Source organism: Silurus meridionalis, chromosome 7 (genome assembly GCF_014805685.1).
Source record: "Silurus meridionalis isolate SWU-2019-XX chromosome 7, ASM1480568v1, whole genome shotgun sequence".
Lineage (NCBI taxonomy): Eukaryota > Metazoa > Chordata > Actinopteri > Siluriformes > Siluridae > Silurus > Silurus meridionalis.
The window spans coordinates 18456348-18482354 of record NC_060890.1 but is presented as its reverse complement, the minus strand read 5'-3'; the positions used below and the strand labels follow the sequence as shown (position 1 = coordinate 18482354).

Genomic DNA, 26007 nt, shown 5'->3' with positions numbered 1-26007 from the left:
GCACTAATACAAGGAAAATCTAAAGCACAGTAACAAAATATTTGTACTTCGTTACTTCCCACCTCTGCTAATGAGCTCAGACCCTTCAGTATTTAATGTATAGTTAAAGCAAAAAAATTGGCCTTGTTGATACAATACTTTTGAAGGGGAAATGTACAGGATGTATATAAATGATGTTATATACAGTGTATGAATCAAAACATTATCTATATTTGTATTTAAACATCAGGAAGAAGTAGCCCAACCTGAAAGTTTGAACTTGCAATGATTTATACAATACATGCTTCCTGAGAGACACACACATTAATAATTCAGTTTCTTGCTTTAAGGAAAAATGTAGGTTTGCACAATGGACTTAATGTTCTGTGAAATTTACAGGAAACAGCAAGGTTAGCAAAAACCGAAAAGCCCGGTCAAAATTGTCATACTAAATAACTAATATAAGAGACGTAGAAAAAAAGGTCAGATATTTTAGCGTCAGGACTGATGGGACTGTTAAATCACGCTGTCCAGAATGTGCAGAAGTGCTGAGTGAGGTGGGAAGCAGTAGAGAAAATGGTGACCATTATTTGTCACCTTCACGAAATTGAACTTAAATCAGCTCCAATTTCCATCACTTCACAGCATGGAAGATAGAAAGTGTCGCTTTTCATCCGTAAATGGTTTCTGGAACATCCTAAAGGGTGAAGCTATTTAAAGGAGATTACTATGTGCTTGTACATGTGGAGTTTTAGACACCTGGATAGATGAGCAATTTTACACCCTTAGTCTGTCACGATTAATAAATAATTCCCCAATGTCACCACATTTCACTCTGTGAATTCTCATAATCTCATAATTTATTTTACATAGTGCGTAGGCTGCATACAAGCGAGCATTTTAAGGAATATCTCAGTGCAGGCAATGTAATGTATATTTTTATGCCTAATCAGCTAACATCTGAACACAAAGCTAGTACAGCAGTGGCCTCTTTCATTTGCTGGGTTAATTGACATTCTTCCATACGAACCATCACAATAGGACAATCGGTAAAGTCGTGCAGAGAGAGCTCTAGTCTGATTGATTGGCTCCAGAGTGTGTGGCCGTTTGGCTCTGTATTTGTGTGCGTAGATGTTGTTCGAGCCCTTGGGGGTCTGTCTCGGCACATTTCCCCCATTATCAGGACATGCTGACAGCCAGTTCAGTGCTGTAGATATGCTTCTGAAGCAGTGAAGTAAGCTTTGGGAAATATTAGTTGCTTAAACACGGCTTTCCTTCTGCTGCAGTTATTGTGATGATGGATTCTAGATGAAGCATAGCTTCATTTGCTTCTCATGCCTCCAAGTGAATACTGATTTGCTGAGAACCAGTAACTGCTTCATGACGACTTTATAGAGACACCTTATGTTTGACACATTTATGAGAGACATTTAAAGTGACTGTGATTGGTTTTTGTGAGCAGTCTACATTTATTCAATAATAAGTAGGGCTGCACAGTGATCAGTAACAGCTGTAGTAAGTTTTTACTGCTTTCTAAAACTGGAAGGTTTAATATCTCTCAAAGATTGTGTTACAGTTTAATGTTTCATGTCTGGTCACTGTTTTTAGTAGCTCCCTAAGTTTTGTGTGTAAATGCAAACATTAACAAAATCTCTATTTATATTTGGGAGCAGGGGTGTGGTCGAGCGTTGGCTGCAGATGGAGAGAAGGCAGGACAAGCTGGCTTGTGTCTTGTTACCTGCCAGTTCAAAATGCCTCCTCTCAGTCCGCAGCTGACACACAACCACTCACCCACTGACACACTATAACAACGATTACCATATTATTCAAGACATTTCTATGTACTCCGAACGGAATAGAAAGCCTGTTTACTCCAGGCTGAAAGAACAATGTTGGTGAAGTCATTAAATGTATAAAATGCATTACTACATCATGAAAAAAAAAAAAAAAAGCTAATTTGCTACTTTCACCATTAAGGTTTTAGGATAAAGCAGTATTTTTTAGCAGATAAGCATTTGCCTAGATGATAAAGCAGAGAAAGTTTTTAAAATCTATTTACAAAACCTTCTAATACTGCAATACAGTGAAAGGTCATTCTAGTTATTATACCAAAACGATCTATGTTTCACACTTTAACATTGGTACTAGATTTTGTAAAATTTATAAATAAACTCCATTTGGATTTTAATTCCAAATATAAGCTTGTTTGAATGAACAGGGTTTTTTAAGTGCACATACATATCTTGAATATCTCGATCTTTTGTTGCACAAATGCAGTGGTTTTGCACAAGTGTATAGCTGGTGCTTGAGGACATGTTTGTGTCTTTGCTCCTCTGCTGCAGTAACCAGGCCGTGCGAATGCTCGAGTGCAGGGAGAAGCCGACCCCAGACATGTTTGGGGAGCTTCTGCGCAATGCAAGCACCATGGGAGACCTGCGTAGCTGCCCGGTAAGTGCACGCTCACGCACACACACACACATACACACACACACACATACACACACATGCACACAGAAAAAAATCCCACAAAAACACACTTATATAGAGAGAGATTTTGTAAAGATGTTAAAGATTTTTTGTGAAATATATATCATAAATCTCCTCATATTTGTTCATTAACAACACAAATCTTTTCAGTGGCACCTCTATGGCGACCTGATTAGTGAATTTTTTTTTACTTTGGAAAATCCCCTGTGACCAGAAAAACTCAGACCTCAGCACTTTTTAAAGGCAGCCGTGTTCCGTCACCTTGCGGCTGCTTCACATAGGATTACATATAAAACGTGCACTGGTGTGTGAAAGCACTTAAAAAAGACTGACACCTGATGATACCCACCGTACTCAGAAAAGTGGCAATGTTTCAAGAGACCACATTGTCCTATTCCATTAAGCTGCTGTCATATTATCGCTCTTTTGCCCTCTAGACCACATGCTTTTAAGACACAACATGAAAATAAAACTAGAGCTTGTTTCTCTGGTAAGGAATATGTCATAATTCTACTATTTCATCTGGATTAGTATGGATGGGGAGATCAGGATTCAGCTCAATTTCACTTATAATTACTGCTTGTTCCCATGTCTCGAATTGATCCCTGGAGTTAGCAGGACTAAGCTGTGGTGAGAAATTGAAGCTAAGATTCAGATTTTTTTGGATCTTTGGCACTGTTTGACAGGATTAAGAGCCCACAACATTACTTTCTTTCTGATGGGATGCTGGGTGTTTGTGTTTGTCCCACTGCTGCAGCTTATTAGTCTGTAACTCTTAGATGCTCTGTGGCCAGTTCTGAGAAATGCACTTTTTGTTTTAAGCCCTATCCAACCCTGGTCGTGTGCCAGCCTGATGCCCGCCTGCTGCCTTTTCTCTCTCTTGACTGCACAAAAGCAGAGCTGGGGTGGGCACAGGTCAGGCTTGCCATGCCACCGATCGCCAGGCGTTTCTCCTCCTGTTTCCGCATTTCCACTGCCAAGCAGCTCAGTGGTGGGCAGTGACTCAAAGAAAACTACTAGAACATTGGGTGCTGAACATAAGGCCGCTCTGGAACTTGTAGCCATTTTCCAGAGAATATCTCTTTTTTTTTTTTCCTTCCTTTTCTCACATATTGAAGCACACACAATGACAGAGTTGGTGTTTTTTGTCTTGGACACACAGTCAAACAGAAACTCTTCTGTCTCTGTTTCTCAGAGTAACTGTGGAGAAATGTTGCGCATTCGCCGAGTTCTGATGAATTCTCCTGAGATCATCAGCATTGGCCTGGTGTGGGACTCTGACCATTCAGACCTTGCGGAGGACGTAATCCACAGCCTGGGCACATGCTTGCGTCTGGGGGATGTAAGCTACCTATATTTTTATTTACTATAATTAATATAAATACATAAATAAATAAAAAAATATTTAAAAAAAAATTATTATATATATATATATATATATATATATATATATATATATATATATATATATATATATATATATATATATATTCATTATACATGTACTTTATTTACTTTAACTGGGGATGGAAAATAGGGGCATTTTTTGTCAGGGGTACCTTTCTGGCTGATGTTGTCAAAAATCACATTTAAATTTTATATCGCTTAAAAGAGTTTATATTTCAGTGTTAGAATAATAATTACAATATTATTTGTTAGATGAAGGCCTGCAATGTGTCCATTAAAGTTTTTTTTATTTTTTTTTTACCAGAACATTTATCATCATGTTTTGCATTAGATCCACAGGAATTATTATATACTGGAACATTTTATGTATTTTATTTTCTGTAATAATTTTTTAATATTTTAAATACATGGAAAATGGTAGGCAATTTCTCACAATAATGTTTGTAAAAAGATCCTAGCAGCATATAATAATACTGGAAATAAATCAGTATATAGGCTAATGAAATCAACAGAATGCAGAAATGCTAAAAACATTGATTTTTGATCGCTTCATAGAATATCGAATTGACATCCAATTGAATCATTAGCTCTATAGATATACCCAACCCCGACTTCAATCATACAACTTTTATGGCAGTACTGTTGTGTGAAATGTATTCATTAAACCATCGCTGTGAAGCGTATCAGTCTGGATGCCCTCAGTGCTGATGAGCCAGTATTCCCCATAATGATTTAGTCTTTCTTTACAGTTCTGTGGGTGGCTCCATGCGTACCCATGCTAACTATACACTTAAGTCAACTGCTTGATTGGCTCTTGCAGCCCGGCATCACACGTTTTTTCTGTGCTTTGTAGCTGTTCTACCGAGTGACGGATGACCGAGCTAAGCAGTCAGAGCTCTACCTGGTGGGCATGGTCTGTTACTATGGCAAGCATTACTCCACGTTTTTCTTCCAAACCAAGATACGCAAGTGGATGTACTTTGATGACGCCCATGTCAAAGAGGTAATTCCTGGAGTGTAAACAAGCATTTAGTTATTTCATTCAATAAGGTAAAGTTAATTCAAGTACGGTGTGTGTTGTGACTGCTGTGTGTGTTTGATTGTTAAAGATCGGGCCCAAATGGAAAGACGTGGTTTCACGATGTATAAAGGGCCATTACCAGCCCTTGCTGCTGCTCTATGCTGACCCCCGTGGGACGCCTGTGGCATCGCAAGACATGCCTGCTGCTCAGCTGGAGCTGCACCACTGCAGCAAGGCAGGCTACGACAGTGAAGACTCCGGTAGGAGAAAGAAAAATTGAAGCTAGAGAAAGAGGAAGGAGGATGAAATGTGTAGAGGAAGATGTTCTATGTTGTAGATGTGGGTTATTCTGAATAATTAAATTGTGACTACAGTTCTATGTGCTTTTACACCAACTGGCCACATTAAGATAAACACCAAAACCAGTCTTCGTTTATATACATGTATGGCATTTAGTAGACACTCTTTTCCAAAACATCTGAGCAGTTGAGCCCATGAATGTCAGCTTGCTGGTGCAGAGATTTGAACTTACAATTTTCGGATGAGAAGCCCAATGTCTTGATCACTGATCTACAACTTCCCTTTATTGTTCTGCTGTCACTTTGTTAGCAAGTCTAAATATTGAGTTGTACAGTGCATTGTAAAGAAAAAAACAGACATTTCATAAAAATCTGTAGTATAGTGATAGGATTTCTTTGCCATATCCCTCAGCCCTCAGTGAAATCAGTGTCCTTTTGGTTGTTATGTCTTCAGGGAGGGAGCCGTCCATCTCCAGCGACACACGCACAGACTCTTCCACTGACAGTTACAGTTATAAGCACTCACGCTCACACCACGAGTCTATGGCCTCACATTTTTCCTCAGATTCTCAGGGAACTGTGGTGTGTAATCAGGACAGCAGCGGCTCACATAACAGCATGGGCTCTGCAGGTAACAATGTGATCCTTTTATCCTGCCTGCACACACAAACATACTAAATTACCACATTTCCTTATAGTCTTAACTCTTATGTTCTATTTATTTAGCAATGGCAATCCCATTTATTCGGCCCATCTATTTTGATTTTATGGCATCGCAGCTATAAAATACCCAATATAACTGTATGAACTTTATAGAACTGTAAACACAGCCCATTCACCTGCTTGTGAATTTTCCTGACAGGATTTGTAAGTAGTAGAATATTATAGAGTGTGTAATCACATTTTATTTGTTTCATTTCGTTTTATTTATTTTTATTTCACATTGTTTCTTCCAGGTCAGATTAACCTGAATATGACATAAATGTGAATTCTATATCTAGGTGATGTCCTTAAAGAAAAGGCAACTCCTCAGTCCCCACCCCGGCCATCCTCTGTAGGACGACTGCCCGATTATAAGAAAGTGGGCACGGGTGCTGGAGGATCTGAACCTGGGCCACATGTCAGGGACTGGGAGGATGAGAGCACCAGCAGTGAGTCCAAGTCCAGCTCCAGTGGAGGACGCTACAGGCCATGTTGGAGGCCTAGGCGAGAAGCGCTGAACATCGACAGCATCTTCAGTCGTGATAGACAACGGCTAGGCTCAAGTCCACTTCCCGAGGATGCCATCCCTCAAATGCCTAACGAATCCTTCCCTGGGATGGGAGCAGATGTCATGGACTCCAAAGAGACCCAGCCTATGAATATAGTTGGAGGCGAAGCTAACATAGCAACGGGGCACCTTCCAGTCCCGGCTGCTCTACGTGGCATAGCTCAGCCTCCAAGATTAATCCAGAGGATGGAAAGCGGCTATGAGAGCAGTGAGAGGAACAGCAGCAGCCCCATCAGCATGGACATGCCTCTCAGTGAGAACCTTAGCACCAGTGCACCCAGGTATTACACTCATGTTACTTTAGACCTTTTCAACACTTCAATATATTGACTCAATATAAGCTGCTCTTTAGCCACACTACTTATATTCAATGATAATTAGGAAGCTTGGCAGCTAATTTCTCTCTTCAAGCCGTAAAACCAAAGTGTTGGAAATGAGTGCAATAAAGAAGTGCCCTGTTCATATTGTGCACAGCTATAATTAAACTCAAATTCTGACACTTTTTGATTTTGCAATAATGGAATAAAAAACTGTCAATGTCTTCTATATTTTATAGTCGTCTTATAAATTTGACAGTTGAATTTAGTGTACACATTTACATTATTCATTTGTCGAAACAAGAAATCCGCAATCCTTTTTTAATCACTCTGTTTTGTTATGGTTGCTATGGTGACACGAATAACTCCTTGAATCTCCACTAGCAGGCTGTGGGAAAGCATAACTAAGCTGGCTTTTGTATTGTTTTTACAATGTGACATGGGTCATAGACCTGAGTGCATGAATGCAGAACAATATTACTGTCTATAAAGTATATAAATATAAAGTGTCAGACTGTGATCCTCATTTGTTTCACTTCTGGCTACCCTCTTGTTCTCACCTCAGGGAGGCCAGCAGTAAAAAGCAGATGACGTCAGGGCCATCCTGGCGAACGGTGCCAAAATCCAAGAGCAGCAGTGCCATTTTGCAAGACATGCGATCACCAAGCTGGAGCAGCAGCCCTGTAAATCTGGGTAACTGCAGCAAATGCCAGCATTCACTGCCTATTGAAACTACTAAGTGCTTAGAAACCTGAATATATATTCATATGTGTATATGTGTACGCACGTGTGTGTGTGTGCAGGGGAGGGCCGCAGTGAACTTGACGAGCTGCAGGAGGAGGTGGCCCGCAGAGCAAGGCAGCAGGAGCTCCAGAGAAAGAAAGAAAAGGAAAGAGAGGCAGCCATGGGCTTCAATCCCAAACCCAGCAAGTTTATGGACCTGGATGAACTCCAACACCAGGGTAAATACCACACAGGACAGGCGACAGACAACTGTTCCTGCCAGTTACATAAAACAGTTTTGTTATCAGGACACAGATGAAAGACTGCTCGCTCAATGACAAAATTTTAGGGATTGTACTTGTTTAGTCAACTTCAAAATTATTGGCACCTTTAATGAAATTAAACAAATCTAAAAAAATGAATACAGTGATCCTTGCAAGTATATTTCCTGTTTAAAAGCATGTAATTATGTTTGGAACAAGTCAAAGATCCACCTAAAGTATTAACCATTTGGCAAGAAACAAGTCAAAGCACTGAATTAATCATATTTCAACTTTTGGCCACATGCAAGTGCACTAGGAAATGTAAAGTGACATTAAATTCAGCTTTTAAACTTAATACTCTCTCAGTGCAAGAACTTAACTGTCTTTTCACTATACTACTTTTCAACTGTAATTCATTCATCCATCTTAAGTGTTTTTTCCTGGTCAGGGTCACGATGAATAAAGGAAAAGTGTGTATTTCACACCAGTCTGCCTTCCAGCTTTTATTAGGTTGGAGGACCAGTAAAACCTGCTGAAAAACCCATCCAGTAACTGCAGTCTACATCCATAGTAACTTGAGCTCAGATTGGAACCAGGAAGCTTGTAGCTTAAAGCGGCAATTTCACCACTAATCACTTGAAAGGTGCCAATAATTCTGTTGTTGGTTGTATTGGGGTGTGCATTTCTGCCTACTTCCTCTCTCTGGGTTCAGTAGCTGGGTTACTGTATTTGGAATGCCCTAGTGGGAGAGGAAGTAAATAACCAGAAAGGAACAGGAAAAGGGATGAACACCTGGACCGACAACTGAAAGTTCCCGAGAGTGAACCAAACGTCTGTCCAGATGTTTCCCTGTCCTGTACATGTTTGTACAGTGAAAGTTAAACCCCTGCATCACATCAGGATCATCAAGAGACTGAAGCAATACAATAGTATACATATTTCATTAAGACAGCTCTTGATTTGTTCTAGTTCTAACTGTAACGCGGTGTGTTTCTCAGTACGAGTGCATGCTTCTATATCTTTGTGCAGCTACCTGGGTGCATCTCTACTGGTGATACTTTTGCATCTTTTGTTTCTGCATATAGTGGCAAGGTTTATGTGTGTCTCAGGGGCTCGCCGGCGTGCCACAGGCAGTGTGTGTGTGCGTGCATGTTTTCAGCAGCCTGGCCTTGGTGTGTTAATTGCAGGGAAGGGGTGCAGTTTTAAGTGCTGCCTGGCAGAGGCGGATGCTCTGTTAGAGCAGTCGCTGCGCCTGGAGCAGGCTGGAGACCCAGCCACCGCCCTGGCACTCTTGCGCCACATTGTGTGTAAGTAATGGTAACTGTGCCCCTGCCTGCTGTTCCTAGTTTTAGCGCAAAACACGCCCACCCTTCCCACTAATGTTGCCTCCTGCCCCACAGCTGTCCGCTTGCATTTGTCTGCTTTCCGCTTTCCTTTCTGTACCTGTCCTAACGTTTGTCCTTTCCTTCTGTTCATCATCCTTTTCTCTTTCTCAACCTGGCTGTCTCTCACTCTCTTTTTAAGCTACTGCATTACTCATGTATTACTCAGGCTTGGTGAATTAGTGCTGCCACTGATAGAAGGAAGCTGTGGTGTTGAAGTGGTTCCTGGAAAGGGTTATCAAAAAACCTTTTTTTTTTTTACATCAGCTTTACTTAAGATGGGCTAACCATGGATGTCCAGAAGCAAATCTATCCTTAAACTAATTTTCTACCAGACTCAGTAACCACAGCTTGCATCACTTGCAGTTCGGTCTTTAGAGGCTGAGCCAGTGATGTGCAACAGGCTAAAAATATTCATGTTATTCCAGTTTCTACTTTTTTTGACATTGAAATTGATGCCGATTCCATGTTATTTGGTAGCTCATAACCTTTTAGGCATTTTGAATGATTTACATAAAGAGCATTTAGACTGCAAGGTGAATGTACTGTAAACATTTTAGTTTAAACTTTATTAAATTGGTTCAGGTTAAATAGTCTAGAATTTAGAAATTGAAGAAAAGGCTAAAAGGCTTTGTATTTAATATTTGACATTAATTTTATTTTCTTGGAAAAACAAATCTAGATGCAACTTCAAAAAGCAAATTTGGGTGATAATTCAAGTATGTAATCAAATAGCTTTCTTGTTGATCATATATGGTTAAGCCACAATTACAGTGTATGATTTCTGGCCCAATTTCTTTGTTGCAAATAAAAAATACAGTTTATAAAACAATTCTTAGACTATTAAGTCATAAAGTCGTATGCTATGTTCACATATGCAGTGATTATTTGCTTATTAGTCTCTGTATGTGTAAGACAGCATTAGAATCCATGATCTAACATCATGACTGGTGTGCATTTAGTGTCATGGCGATCATGTGGTGGTAGATCATGTGGTGTCATGGGGATGAGGATGTGGTATCACAGTAGTTAAGGCATTGGACTTTGGTTCGGAAGGTCACGAGTTCAAATCCGTTACCACTGCTGGGTCCTTGTGCAAGGACCTTAACCCTCGACTTTTCAGTTGTTTAAATTAGATAATTGTAAATTGTAAGGATTAGGGCATCTGCCAAATACCATAAATGTAAATGTAGAAATACAACTAAATTAATATACCGTTCCCAGCATAAATGTCTGAACCCTTGTGCGGGTCACGTGGGGTCAGACCCCTCGTGCGGGTACAATATTATATACATAATATACAATATTACAATATTCTTATTATATAAAGCTTGCTTTGAGGAACTGGTGTTCCATGCCTTCTTTTATGTTAAACAGCTGCAACATCTTTTTTTTTTTTGCCTTTTAAAGGTTTTCTCCAGACATAACTACCATTTATACTATTAGATCTTTTATTATTATAGAATTTTGTACATGGATCGACCTGATGGATGACAAACAAAACACAGTTATTTTCTTTAATCACTGACATCTATACTGTATAATCTAAGAACATAACATCACAGTTTGTTGTGGAAAATTAGGGTTTTGCTGAGATCATCTTGTACAGTGTCACAAGTAAATGACTGCATATGCTAGATAAAGCATACTTGTTTTTTTCTGTATTTAATGGGTATTAGCATCTGTTGCAGGTGCACAAAAAATCTCATATGTTCAGAATTTGTGATTGTCAATGTGTATATGTTTTTATGGCCAATTAAAGTACACAATATCCGATGCAATATTCTGCCACCCCGTGCATTAAAACCTGGACACACCACTGATGCTAATATGCTAGGCAGTGTAGCCTTATTAATATTAAAATATAGTACTCAACATTCAAGATAAATTGAGCAATTGCAACAGGACATTAATTTCAAGAGCAGCAGATGGTCATCATTCCTAACTTTGTAAATGTGCTTCCTGTTGCTGAGTTTAAGATTGAAAATTTCATTTAAGCAATGAACTATTTAATTGTACAAAGGTAAACACCTGTTCGAATTAATCCGATGCTATATGAACTAGTTATTTTTGAGAAAGCACATGGTAAGTACTCTATGCAATTCTGTCACTTTTTATGAGATTACGTACAGGTCTGTTCACACAGCAAAGAAACCGAGGGCCACCAAATATTAGTCTTGTCTGGATCAGTTTGTCATGTTTCTAGACTGGCTTTTCCACCTCAGAGTTCTGTTGCCAGCATTTTGTTCACAGAACTGCATGATTAATTAAGGAAGAATAATTTTTTAAACCAGGCAAAACTCGCCACCAAGCTATTTATACCACGCCCAACTCACAAACTGCTATCCAGGTCAGCAAACACTCTATGTCCCTCCCTCTTCTGCTGTGTTTTTGTGTGTGTGTGTGTGTGTGTGTGTGTGTGTGTGTGTGTGTGTCCTGCAGGAAAGGGAAAAGCCAGGTTGTATAAATATAGCTTTTTGAAACCCTTGTCCCATTCTGTCTTGCCTGTCTAACACCCTAAACCCTGTCAAAGTCATCGAGTTTTTAGGCTCTGAAAAGCTAAAGCTCAGTCTCAGAGGTGATGACTTTAATGTAGTGGAAAAATGTAGCCAGTTCTTTCAGATAAATGGCCCAGATTAAGGACTTCTGCTGTGACCTTGTAGTCCATAAGTGGTACTCTCTCTTCCTCGGTCCCTGTCTGTCTGTCTGTCTGTCTGTCTGTCTGTCTGTCTGTCTGTCTGTCTGTCTGTCTCTTCCTTTCATTCCACCTCTTTGTGTGTCTCCCTGTCTGTGCATCAGTGTGTTTATTCCAACTGTGCTCCTGCTTGCTGTGTGTGTGTGTGTGTGTGTGTGTGTGTGTGTGTGTGTGTGTGTGTGTGTGTCGTGCTGCTGGCCCAAACCCCTCCTGTCCTTCCTGTCCCCTCGCCTGTCTCTCTCAGCTCAGATTTGAGAGGGGAACGTCAGCAGCAGTTACACTGAACCAAAGAGCAGCTGGTGTTGACAGCCTTAAATACTGAAAATAGCACATTTATGAAAGGCAGAATTAATGATCTTTCAGGCTTAAATAAAACAAGTTTCAGGGAGCCATAGCAACACCCCCATGCCATTTTCCATGTAACAGCTGCAGACAGGAGAGCAACCTAATCATCTTCTGTTAAAGATGTGTGAATAACCAACAATGACTTTGTACTGCTTCAGAGAAAAATAATAGTTATAAAAATAGTTCTAAACTGTAAGGCTGCAAAATAATTTACATTTTAATTGTGATCGTGATTTTGTTTGAAATAATTAACCCGAATTATGATATTGGTCAGCAAGACTTACATTTATTGTGCAATGCATCATGTAATTTAATTGTGCATGAGATTGGGTACTGTTGTGGAATGCTGATATAGTTATTTTTATTCTGTGCATGTACTATATATATATATATATATATATATATGCATTTATATGCCTATAGATCAGGTATAACTTTATGGCCACTGATCAGGCATATCTTTATGACAACCTGCCTAATATTATTCTGGTCTTCCTTTTGATGCCAAAACAGTCCTGACCCGTTCAGCATTAACAACTTTAATTTCAGTTCTCGGTTCACCAATGTTCCATCCTCTGGAACAATTTTAATAGATACTGACTACTGCAGACTGGGAATCAAATCCTCTTGTACACTTGCTGCCTTTTATATATATATATATATATATATATATATATATATATATATATATATATATATATATATATATATATATAAAACTATATGTATAAGTATATAACCACAGTGCCCAATTTAATGCTCTTCATATATTTATATATATATATATATATATATATATATATATATATATATATATATATATATATATATATATATATATATATATATATATATATATATATATATATATATATATATATATATATATATATATATATATATATATATATATATATATATATATATATATATATATATATATATATATATTTAAATTTGTTAACTGAGTCATGAGTTAACTGGTGAATAATTGCAACTTTCATGATTAATGTCCTTTCATTTAAAACCAAACTCAACATAGGGCATAAAGACCAAATATTCTTGTATATGTTTTAAAGTAATTATGGTGTTTTAATTACGTAAATCAGGACACCAAACGGAACCTTTGCTATGTTTCCAAACGGACGGTTTTAATTGCCAGATGTGTGTATCATGGCATAATTTGGTGCTTGATTGGAGACTATGTGCATCAATAAAACAAATGTTTAATGACTAAAAATTATTTATCTTTTTTTTTTTTTTTTACATATCTTAGTAAATTATGGAAGTTGTGAATAAATGTGTGTTGTGTTGAAGGTATGAATTTTGCCTCTTTTATATATATTTTTTATATTTAAAAAAAAAAATGGTCAAACAGAAATACGTGCAGCATTAATCATGCATTAATACAATTAATGCGTTAATTTTGACAGCCCTAACATTTTTCCTTTTAGTAAGAGATGCCACAACCATTTTTGAGGAATGCCAATCAATTTTAGAACAGTGCATTGCAGATATTATAATAAAAAATTACAAATAATAATGAAAAATTAAAATTTTAATATTAAGCAAAAGTTTTGTGATCACTTTATATATTATAATGCAGCCTTACTGAAAAAGAGCTACTTTTCCTAGGAGTATGGTTATTATTGGGTTCTCTCCTGTTGGGACACCAGGACCGCCTTGTGCTTCTCCATACCTCCTTTAGTCTTACTTGACATGTCACTCATATGGAACGGGTATGTTCAGTGAGCAAAACCCTGCACGAGATTTCTTCTTATAGGAGATCAAACAGTCCATATTCATTTTAATGGGTTTGTTATGTAGTTAAGGCTGTTGTGATAAAACAGTGTGCAAAGCTTTGCCTATTGAACACAGCCTAGGCCACGCTCTTGGATGGTGGAAGTTGGGCGATTTCCCCTCACCTCCTCTCTTCTTTTTTCAAAACTCACTACTGTCGTTTCTATAACAACAAAATGGTGTGCATGCGGGCCTTTCATAACTCAGCTCTTTCTTTTCTTTTTTCTTTTCTGCATTACTTTTCTTTCCTTTTTTTTTCTTTGTTTTTTGTCTTCTTCTTCTTCTTTCTGCTTACTTTCCTTTCTTCTTCCCTTTTTTTGTTGTGTTTTTCTTTCCTTTTCTTTTCTACATTTTGTAGCTAAACTAAGATTTTCCATGCATGAGGGCAGTGCTAACACTCATAGCAGGACTATGGCTGCTGACGCCAAGCTGCAAAAATGCATGAGGAGAGCTCGAGGCCTACAACAGCGCATTCAGCAGCAGCAGCAACAGCAAGAGCAGCCGCAGGAGCCCATCCGCCCACAGGGGCCTCGCAGGTACCTCCACTGTCTCCTCCCCTGTGTGTGTCCGGCTTATTGCCTATCCAAAACACTCAGCCTGCTCCCTTCTGTCTGTGTTTTCATCTAAGAAACAGATGCCAAAGGTTTTGAGATCAAAAGAGAGATGCTGTGTGTTCTTATGTTCGCATGCCTTGAAGAGCGGGTGCTGTTATGTTGCTTGTGTCTCTGTCATATCAAAGTCAACTAGGAATTGTTTGTGAAAAAAAATGGAATGGAACTTTATCTGATATTAAATGTATGAAATGTCACTGGACAGTCAAAACTCCAGAGAACTTTAAAAAGAGATACTTGATTCATTTGGAAACACCCTAACACTTCTTGCTACTGCTGAGTTAGCAGTCTGAAACATCAGTTCTACCAATATAATAAGGTCCTGAGCTAATCAACATGTATATCAGCAATGGACAGCTGTGCAGGTGTTTTGAACTCCCCTATATGTACAGAAACCCCTAGGAAGCCTTGCCCCAACTCCCAATCATATTTTCGCCTGGTATTCATGGCTTGACTTGAATTATTTGGTTTGAAGATGCATCAATAAAGCAGTGTCCAAGTATGAGGAGAATGTTTGGGAGTTCATTAAGCCATGAATACAGGTTGTTTCATCTCTGAAAATGATTAAATAAGTGTATAATGAATGAACAAACCCAGCATGTCACAGATCATTTTAATAGTAATGATAACGTGATGTCTGCTTGCTTGCTTGCACTATTGCACTAGTAACAGCAAACTGTTTCACACAGTGTTCTTAAGCCCATCACTGTAAAAACTGGAGTGTGTGTAGTTAAGATTCAGACAGCATAATGTTTATATGCCCATATTTGTATTAATTGCTGTAGGACTAAAAAAAGGAAGGGGAAAAGTGTGCATGTAAACTTTTTCACTGTTCTCTGCATCTTAACTAAAACAGAAGCACTGCAGTGTTTCCCCCTGAAAGCACCTGGTTTCAGGGGGGAAACTGTAATACTCTGTATATGCACTCGCACTCCAGTTTCGAAAATGTACTACATTTTTACACCACCCCCTCACATACTATAACTTTAGTTTCTTTTTGCATCACTTGTGTGGTTGTAAGATTCCTAGTGGATTTGGGGCTATAAGACGGGTAAAGATTTCTCGAGAAGCAGAGGTCAGCCACCCACGCTGCCAGCACAGCTTAGTCAAGAGGACAGCACATCACTTTCAGCACAGCCGCTACTTTCATTATAGCCCTGGGCTTATTATGGAATCTGCGGTGCTTGCTGCCGCTCTTGTCAGATGATAGTCACATTACAGGGGAACCGGCACTGCAGTCAGCGGGGGACGCTGCAGTGTGATCAATAGAGTGTGGTTATTTCACTGCCCACTTTTTTTCTACTCTTATTCGTCCTTATTGATCAGAAGTGCTGATGTGATGTATGAGCTGACCCGGCCGAAGCCCCCTGGGTAATTAGCTAACGTGCTGCTAGAGGAATATTTACAGGGAGTCGGTGCGCTACAACATCCATCAGGAATGTTTGCACTCGTACTTCACTGACTGCACCAATCAGCACTGGAGCATGCAGGCTAAATGAGTCGCACTTTAAGTACACTTGCAGGCTCCTAAACGCTTCTTGTCGAACATGGATTTTCCTCTTAGTCATGGCTTTCTCTAGCACATCCTTAATGTGGGGCTTCCTCCTTCAAAGCTCCGACCTGCGTTATAGCATTGAAATTGTCTCATTGATGTTAGTTATTTGTGCATTGATCCATGATAATTAGCTTTATCACTGCTTTATTAGTTCTTAGAAACACCTTCTGAACACCATATGAAGATGGAAGAGGAATTTAAATACTGCCTGGTGTGCGTTTTGTAATTTTAAGATAACAGTTTAAGCATGTGGGTACCATTCTGGATCAAATCAGCCATTTAGTCCTGTTGATAAATGGAGTTTATAGGCATATTTATTTCTACTTTAAATCTTCTGCTTCATACAGTGGCATGAAAATAAGGTTAAGGTCATTCTGTACACTCTATGTGTGTGTGTGTGTGTGTGTGTGTGTGTGTGTGTGTGTGTGTGTGTGTGTATGTGTCTGTGTGTGTCTGTGTGTGTCTGTGTGTGTTCGTACGTATGTATGTCATGTTAACCAGGATGAAACTGCCTCACGTCTCCTTGAGCTTGGTCTCTTGATGACAAAGTGCCTTAAAAAATCGCCTTTGGTCGTCTCATAAATCTTTTCACAATTAAAAACAAAATGATATAAAACTGGGTTTGAAAAATGACTTCTTTCTCTTCAAGGTTTAAAGGGCTGACAACAGACTATTCATGCAAATAATGGAATGCAAAATTAAAAACAGAATCACAATTTTGTAAAATGTCTTGAAGTTTTATCTTCTTTAGTAACTAGTCGCTGACCTCGTCAGTGTTTGTCACCGTTTATTTGAGGAAACTCAATTGGATATTGTCTTTTTGTTTTTGCAGTGAACAGCCAGGCTCGGTCCAAATACTGCTGACAGACAATCAGGAGGAGGTGTGGGAAGTCAATCAAGACGCATCCCTTGGCACGCCACCTCCTGCCCAGACGAAGCCACTCACCTCTAATTCACTAACGTCACTTAACACTCCCCACACTACCATAAATCAGCCACGCCCACAAGACCGTACTCAAGGAAGTGATCAGGCGCTGAAAGATACCGAATGGGGTGGAGTGAAACTTTCCGATGTCCTGCAGGCCTCAGGCGTGCAGATCAGACCCATTCATAAGCACCTGGCCATCTCTCTGCCATCCCTCCCCCTGGAATTCTGGGGTGTTCTGGATGAAGACGAAGAGCTTTCCCAGCACCAGCAGCCTTTAGCTTCCTCCTCTACATCCCCTGCTCCATCCCTGTGGTGGGGCACTTCTGACAGCTCCAATCTAAATTTAGCAAACACATTGCCTCACCCGAAAAAGAGTGTACAGGAACACCCCAGAAGCCCTGTCTGGCAACCTTTACGCAATTCTCCCTTCCCTTCCCCACCTGTGATATCCTACTCCAGCCCCAGACACACCCCTCCTTCCATCACAGCTCGTCATTGGTCCTCCTGGAGCCTGGACCGCCCTGATGCCGTGATCACGCCCCATGAGACCCCACCAGATCAGAGCCACTTCATTAGACCCACTATGTCTCCATGCTCACATGGGTGGAACGGCCCACCACATAGTCCAATGAGCTCCAGGAACAAGAGTATCAAAAAGTTTGCCAGCTCTCAATTTGAGCCAAAACTGGAAGCTGAGGCTACAGAGTATGAAGAGAAGGAGCTTTCGGAGCTGGACACGCTGTACCAGGCTAGTCTGCGAGCAGGCAGTCATCTTAGTCCGGCTGTTGGAAAACCAGGTGTCTATTTACTTCACAGATTATAAAAAACACAACATGAAAAAAAAAAGATAAACAAGTTTCGCTCATATTTATTATATAACTATGACCTATGATAATCCCTCGTTTCAACGTTCGTTACATTCCAAAACCGCCTGCGATAAACGAAAAAACACGATAAACAGACTCCACCCCAAAAAATGCTATTTTATATATACAGTACTGTACTGTATTAACATTCTACTTAATTTTATAATTAATAATAATTTTTTATGAATAAATGTTATTATGTCAACATAAAACTCCATAAATACAATTCCCTATACGTTTTAGGCTCTATCATGTTATCTGCGAGAGACCAGGAAAAACTAATTAGTTATGTGGCAAATGTAATTTTCCCATAAACCAGGGGCGTGCGTTTAGAACCGTGGTGAAGTGGGGGATTACTGTATATGGTAGGTTTGGGGCTTATTTTGACACAAGATTTACCTGACAAAGTTAGTGGTTTGTGAAACATGTCAGTGGTGTATTAGAGTGGTGGAATGTTGTACTGAGTTGTAATTCGTTTGTCTTTTTTAGTGACTCCTGCAGCGCGTCCGCGTGTCTGTGGGGTGGGACGATCACAGACCCCCACGGCTGAACTAGAGAGAACCGCATTTGGAGCACCAGGCTCTCGCAGCTCCATTGCGCACACAGACATGGTGAGACACTCGCACAGGACGCTTTCTCCACTGCGTGTACATGTACACTTTTTTGTTTCTGTCTAAATGTTGATATATATATATATATATATATATATATATATATATATATATATATATATATATATATATATATATAAATTTGGCCTTGACTTTAATTTGGAAAATAAACTATACTAACAGTTAAAAGCTGTCCCATAAAGGGATTGTTTTTTTAATTATTATTGTAACTATTATCTATTATTTTTTATTTTAGAATAATAATCAAGACTACTAAATATCACAAGAAAAGTGCTCAATACTAAGTGATCAAACACTAATAAAATCTGCCTGGCAAATAGAAAATGCATTTAAATGGCACATGAGAAACCAATTAGCTTCCAGCAGTGGGTAATATTGCTTTGTGCAAAGTTATTCTAGGTGACTTCAAATTTATTTTTATTTCCTTATGACAGTTTCGGTTGTTCATTTTTTTCACTGTGTTTGGGAGCAGCTCATGTGTTTGTTTTCCTCTATCCAGCCAGTGGATGACAAGTATGATCCTGAGCATCTGCGCCGCATCGCTCGCAGTCTGAGTGGAACCGCAGTCGGACGTAGACAGGACCGCCTTGCTGTCTCACGCAGCTTTGTACGTATCCTCCACACTATATATATATATATATATATATATATATATATATATATATATATATATATATATATATATATATATATGCAATGACTATATATATTTTGGCATATGCATATATACACTTTTATAAGGCTCCTTTATTATCGTAAATATTCCCTGCGTTTCAAAGCTATTGCAAGGACCTAAATCTCAACCTGCTCATTAGAGTAATTTAGGTTTTAAATTTAAAACAAGGGCTTAATGTAGCTTATTCATAGCTACAATTCAAAGATGGATAGCACAGGTGCTAAAACTGGCTTAGAGGTGACAGGCTGTTTGAAGGAACTGCGAGAGGAGGGAATAGAATATGAGCTCTGGAAATCTGACTCTAGTGCTATCACTTCACTGTGTGTGAGTGTGTGTACATGCACGTGTGTGTCTGTGTGTGTTTGTGGGTGTGCTGTCTGTTGCCTGACAATCAGATTTTATCACTTAGACACTCCCTGGTGTACATGTCTTTTAATGACATCACATCACCACAGTTTGTGCTTCACACTGACAATATTTCAGTATAGTTCAAGGTTTTACTGTAATTATGACAATAAAAACATGAACCCTAAGAACCCTACTACTGAGATTTTATTGATGTATTTCACGATAACTACGGGTATAAAATGCTGACCTTTTATAGTGCTTAGGGTAATCACTTTTAACTGGTTGTTGAAAAAGTATAATAAAAAGCGCTGTAGCTTTTACATTCTTAATCAATACAGGAGCCTCAACTCTACTTATAGTTTATTAGTTTGTGTTAATTGTGTTTACTAGAGGAGAAAATTACACAGAGGTTTGTTTAGCTCACAAGTTGTTATATTTTCTTATATTTCAAATTACAGGTGCAATATATACATACAATGGTGATATACAGTATTATTATAGTTATTATCTTGCATTGTTGCACTGTAGACCTTAATCAATTGTTGATGGCATCTGAAATTGCCAGAAATATACATGTATTGAAATGGATATTAAATGTATATACTAGAGAATGGTTCTGTATCTCTCTCTCTCTCTCTCTCTCTCTCTCTCTCTCTCTCTCTCTCTCGCTCTCTCGCTCTCTCGCTCTCTCTGCTTCACCTGTCTTTCTTTGTTTTGCATTCAAAGGGTCAGGTTTCATGCTTAACACAGCGTTTGATACAGCAGGTGAAAAATCACTTGCTTCTCTTTCAAGGTAACCATAGTTACAGCAATGCTACGGATAGCACATGTCCAAAAAGGCTTGTTCAATTATATTTAATCTCCAGGCTAGAGATTAAGAATGGAAATCATCTACCTATAAATAAAGCTTAACGGTTGATAACATTCTCATCAAAATACAGTATCTCACAAAAGTGAGTACACCCCTAACATTTCAGCAACCATTTTAGTATATCTTTTCAAGGGACAATACTATAGAAATAAAAATGAGATATATTTCTGAGTAGTCAATGTGCAGATTGTATAGCAGTACAGATTTACTGTCCTCTAAATATAAATCAACATACAGCCATTATTGTCTAAATAACTGGCAACAAAATTGCGTACACCCAACGTGAACATGCCAAAACTGTGTCCAATTCGTCAATATTCTGTGAGCACCATTGTTATGTAGCACTGACTTAATCTTTCTGGGCATGGAATTCACCCGAGCTGCACAGGTTGTTGCTGGGATCCTTTATAATGACCTCATGATCTGCTGGATGTTAGACACATGGTGCTTCTCCACCTTCCACTTGAGGATGCCCTACAGGTGTTCAATAGGGTTCAGGTCTGGAGACATATTTGGCCACTCCATCACCTTATTAATTAAGGCAGATGTCATCTTGGTGGTGTGTTTGGGGTCTTTATTATGTTGGAAAACTGCCGGCCAGCCCAGTTTCTAAATGGAGGGCATCTCGTTCTGCTTCAGAATGTCTCAGTACATGTTGGAATTCAACATCCACTTATTCTCAAACCTCAGAGTTATTTGCCATAAGATGCCATGTTGAACATCAGTTGGTCAATATGAGAGAATTGTACTCAAAGCACCAAATTTTTGTTATCACTTAGGGTGTACTCACTTTTGTTGGCAGTTATTTTGACAATAGTGGCTCTGTGTTGAGTTATTTTCAGAGGACAGTAAATCTATACTGTACATTGACTACTTTAAAATACATCCAAGCTTAATTTCTATAGTATTGTCCTATGAGAGAATATACTAAAATGGTTGCTAAAATGTGAGGGGTGTACTCACTTTTGTAAGATACTATGTAAACAAACATATCTTTGCCAGGCAGCTATTACCTTATTTTGCAACCAGACTGTTCAATGTACTGTAGTTATTGTATTTTAGAAAATACTATACTAGGCTATTCCCAGGCTGGAAATCGATTTTTGATGAGTTTTACAAGTATAACTAGCGTAATAAAGACAGCAGCATTTTGACTGTATTATTATTACTGTTTAAATATCACTGTAATAATAGATAGCACAGGCTAAGGACACACTCAGTAAACCTTAAACTGATATATTGATATATTGTTAACAATAGTATGTTTTAAACAATTCCACAAAGCTTTACATTTCATTTGGATTTATTAGGTTTATAGCCTGGAAATTACTTCCTAGGTTTGTCATTGTTTGTGTTCTCATTGCAATTGCAATCTGCCTCTCGGGCAGCAGGGGGCTCTAAATAGAATGAACAGCTCCTCTAAATACCCCAGAGTACATACAAAGGATAATATACAGATGAAACCAGCTGCTGTAGTGTCAGTTCCTTGGGGTGGTGTATATCGTTACGTTATAATGTCATGATTATAGTTGAAAATTATGAGTTTCTTCCATCACTGCATCTTATTATGACCATTGTGCACTGTGTGTGTGTGTGTGTGTGTGTGTGTGTGTGTGTGTGTGTGTGTGTGTCACAGACAATAAATAGACTGTCATTCTGACTTATACTGCCATCCTGTGTCCACATCCTATATGACGGTCCCTTTTGTCTAACAAATGTGAAAACTCACATTTGTCCCCCTGTTCCCAGTACTGTCCATTCAGCATGTGTCTATATGTCATATGTGTAAATATTGCATGAGCAGCAAATCTTGTCATACTTCTTGCCCATGTCTCTTACCCATGCAGTCCTCCTGTGTGTCCATCATGCCTTTCATCTCTTCCATATCTATTCACTTGCTTCAGCCTGGGTCTTGTGGGACTGCCCAAGGTAAAACTGTCTCATTCTTCACCTCCATGAGTCACAGAGGCTTTTCTCACACTGCTTTTTGCTTACTAATGCTCATTTCATTCCTTTGGGCCTCAGAGTCAGGAATCTATTTGTCCTGTTTTACATTGTGCTTCTTGATATTGAATCTTTTCTTATGTGCATTTTCAATCCTGCAATCCTGTTTTTCACATTCGACTATCCTCCTCCCTTGCAGGACGTGTCCAGAGGGTCACCAAGTTTCTGGCTGTGTCTCACCGGGGTCAAGCTAAGCCCAGTCCAACAGTGAAATGTGATCGATCTGTGCGTCCTGGGCAGTAGTCCTCTTGGTGTCCACCTGCAACAACACTCCATCTTTATGATCCCTGCAAGGATCCCTGCACATACAAAGAAGTAATTGCTAGAATGTTGTAACAGAGATTAATTCCAGCTACCCTTGCTTTTAGCTACACTAGTCCACTGGAGTTCTTACAGCTCACAGGGCTGGATCTCTCTTGAAGCCCAAAATCCTCATGTAGCTTTAGCCCCACCTCTGTTTCTCAGACCATGATGGGCTCCCATCATTTCCTTGATCCATGTGGCGTGTGATGCCTACTGTGTCTTCCTTAAATATTTCCTCCCTTTAACCTTTTCCCATTTAGAGTGTGGTGGGCTGCTCTGCTTTTTTATTTTTATTTTTTATTTTTTAATGTTCATGTATAATGGATCTGGGTCATCCTCCTCTTCCTGCCTCTGTCCTGCATAGCAGTGTTTTAAAGTGTGTTAAAGTGTGTTTCCTTCCAGTCCACAGCATGGTGAAGGGAGGGACAGAGCGTATTTTCTTCCTTGTTTAGTTCACTGTGTGGGGTAATGTGATGGACTGAGTAGCTTAGTGTGTGTGCGTGCGTGCGTGCGTGTGTGTGCGTGTGTGTGTGAGAGGGTGGGGGGGATGCTGCTAACAGCATGCTGTGGTACAAGAAAGGCTTTGAGCCTTGGCTCTCCTGCAGCGAGCCGTTCTACCCTGAGCACTTAACTTAATTAAACGCACTGCGTGGAGCTGCAAAGCCAACGAGATCCAGCAGCATCCGGATATCATTTCAATATCCGAGGTCTATTTAGCTACTGCACATGATTAACGTATGTGTGTATCTCCATTTAACGCTTAGTTAGACCAAATGTCCCCGTAATGACACAAATACAGTATTAATAGTATTAACATTGTGTGGACATTTGGTAATGTTTTTTTTTTTTTTTTTTTTTTATAGAATGCAGCTTTTCTTTTAAAAACGAAAGAAGTCAAAATATTTCCTTTTGGATACTGAAGTTAAGGTTAGGATTAGGTTTAGATGTAGCATAGCATTATTTAGCTACAAAACTCTAGAAGTTAATGGAAATAACCCACTTGTGTGTGTGTGTGGGCAAGAGTGTGGGGAGGCCATCCATCTTCAGCGACGCCCTAAGTAAAACCCCACGGTGAGCTCAAGCAAACCCACCACAGTGCATCTTTTTCCTCAGACATTTTTAAAGGATTTCTCTCCTTTCACTCCTGTTTTAGAAAAATCCTACTCCCTTTTTGTAGGGTGATGGACATGTAGCGCATAGTTTGTACTGATTTATTGACTGACACACATACTTACACACCCTGTAAAAAAAGAGCACGGTGAAAGGAGCTGTACTTTTTTCTTTTTTTTTTTTTGTATTTCTTCATTTCTCGTCTCTGGCGCTCGGTCAGAGAGCGCGCATGTATCCGTGCAGCCCTAGTGCGGAGAGCGGACGGGACTATCTCGACCTTTTCTTCCTCTTATAAGGGCATTTCCTGTAGCACACACCTGTTTTCTGTCTAGTGTTACAGGCAAAGACTGCTTCACTCCTTTTGACTGAACATACACTAATCAATGAATTTATTGTAAAAGAAAAACTATATATATATATATGAACAGTATGGCATACAAATTTATCCAGAGGAATGGAGAAAACTCTACTTTATGACGTTATGGAATGTTAACTCATTTTAGTGGTTGTAGTTACTATCTGCATTAAGACGAGTATAGTACACTTCAGAAGTGTAAAGCTGGAGTCAAACTGCTATTTCAATTCTATTGACAGTTCTCCCATTTGTATAGGGAGATATGCCAAGTTAAGCTTTCTTATATTTCTTTTGTAACCTGCATTGACACTGATATCGTAGCTGTGAGGCTGATACAATGTAGTTGAGCATCTGTAGTAAGTCCATCTGGCCTAGAGAAGGGTCACAGTCATTCCATGTAGTTTTAGTTATCATTTCTTCAGCAAAAAAAATAAATATATATATATTTTATTCCGTTATAAAGACAAGTTAAAGAATGTTCTGCCCTGATAGCTACCCAAATGTAGCAGAAATAACCTGAAGCCCTTACGAGTGTCAACAATTTATGAACATTTTGCACAAAAGGTACTTTATGGTACTTTATGCTACGAGCATACTGTAATATAAATAAATAATTATTGACATATTGTAAGAAAGACTGATCTACCGAGGTTTGATTTCATGGTATAGTTCGACTGCTGCAGCGTGTAACCTGTGTGGTCATAATCATATATTGTGATCATTTATTTCACATTCAAAAGTAAGCTCTAAATGCTTAACTAACAGATTGATCAAACTTGCTCTTAGATTATAAATATTTTTTGGGTTTTTTTTTTTTTGTTCAGAATTTGTTTCTCAACCAAAGATTGGCACTATTATAAAGCTCGCCCATGTTACTAATTGTTTAATCCACCTTTTCATCTAAAGGGTGTTTGAGAATGTAGCAGTGGTGGTGCACGAGTATGCTATGCAACAAATCGCACTCTCCTGAACAACCAGCAAAGAGTCAGACTGGGATAAAAGCCGTGCGTGTGTTTGCGTGCGAGTGTGTGTGTGTGTGTGTTTGTGTGTGAGAGTTCCTCCAGACCTCCCTGGTTTTTCCTTTAACTGAGGATGAAAGTGATTTCTTGCCGAATCGTTAAATATGTACATATTAACGTCTGTATGAATATCAGCCTTTGAATGCCAGCTGTAGCCAGAGAGAGATGGATTTTTTTCGAAGATGAAAAATCATTTCAATGGTTTTTCCTGTTTGGGACTTATTTGTAAATGCTTGGGGCTGAGGGAACTTGTATTTTTGCAATAAAGTTATTACCGATGCACTCCAGCAAGGGTGCTGCACAACTGCCTGCTGAGTCTGTGACTTGTCTATTCAATCATTATTATTCCTACTATCAACACTGAATCAATAGCATTAATCCATTAGACTGACAGCAATCATATATTATATATAATATGACGTTTAGCTCGTGATCAAAACTCAGTGGTATCAACAGATCAGAAGGTAGGTAAGAGTAACTGTAAATAGAATAACACTTCGGTGAAACAGCGCCACACTGTGGTATTGTCATTGGTGTCTGTTGTCAGTTCTCTCTACACATTCCCACCAGCTAATTAGTAATCAAAATTGGCTAGCATTATGTTGACCAAATTATACTATTCTTATATAATGTGTGTGATTTGTCAGAATATCCAAAAACTTGTATGAAGCTTTTCAGATGCTCAGAGCATGTAATAAAAAAAAATCTGCTGTGTTAGAGATGTGCATTTTACAGCTTTTT

At 39.0% G+C, this 26007-nt stretch overlaps 1 protein-coding gene across 7 annotated transcripts in view; it reads left to right on the top strand.

The window, feature by feature from the left end:
- usp54b (ubiquitin specific peptidase 54b) overlaps positions 1–25573 on the top strand; it is a 123601-nt gene extending 98028 nt beyond the window's left edge. For 3 of the 7 annotated variants that reach the window (XM_046854326.1, XM_046854332.1, XM_046854331.1), the window contains 14 exons: positions 2316–2427; positions 3662–3808; positions 4727–4876; positions 4983–5154; positions 5648–5824; positions 6195–6744; positions 7346–7473; positions 7584–7742; positions 8954–9073; positions 14347–14524; positions 16987–17879; positions 18438–18559; positions 19080–19187; positions 22619–25573. In XM_046854326.1, coding sequence (XP_046710282.1) covers positions 2316–2427; positions 3662–3808; positions 4727–4876; positions 4983–5154; positions 5648–5824; positions 6195–6744; positions 7346–7473; positions 7584–7742; positions 8954–9073; positions 14347–14524; positions 16987–17879; positions 18438–18559; positions 19080–19187; positions 22619–22690 — 3088 coding nt within the window. In that variant the 3' untranslated portion in view covers positions 22691–25573. The remainder of the gene's footprint in view (positions 1–2315; positions 2428–3661; positions 3809–4726; positions 4877–4982; positions 5155–5647; positions 5825–6194; positions 6745–7345; positions 7474–7583; positions 7743–8953; positions 9074–14346; positions 14525–16986; positions 17880–18437; positions 18560–19079; positions 19188–22618) is intronic. The other 4 variants (XM_046854329.1, XM_046854328.1, XM_046854333.1 and 1 more) reach the window with 4 other exon arrangements.
- Positions 25574–26007: the final 434 nt, after the last annotated feature.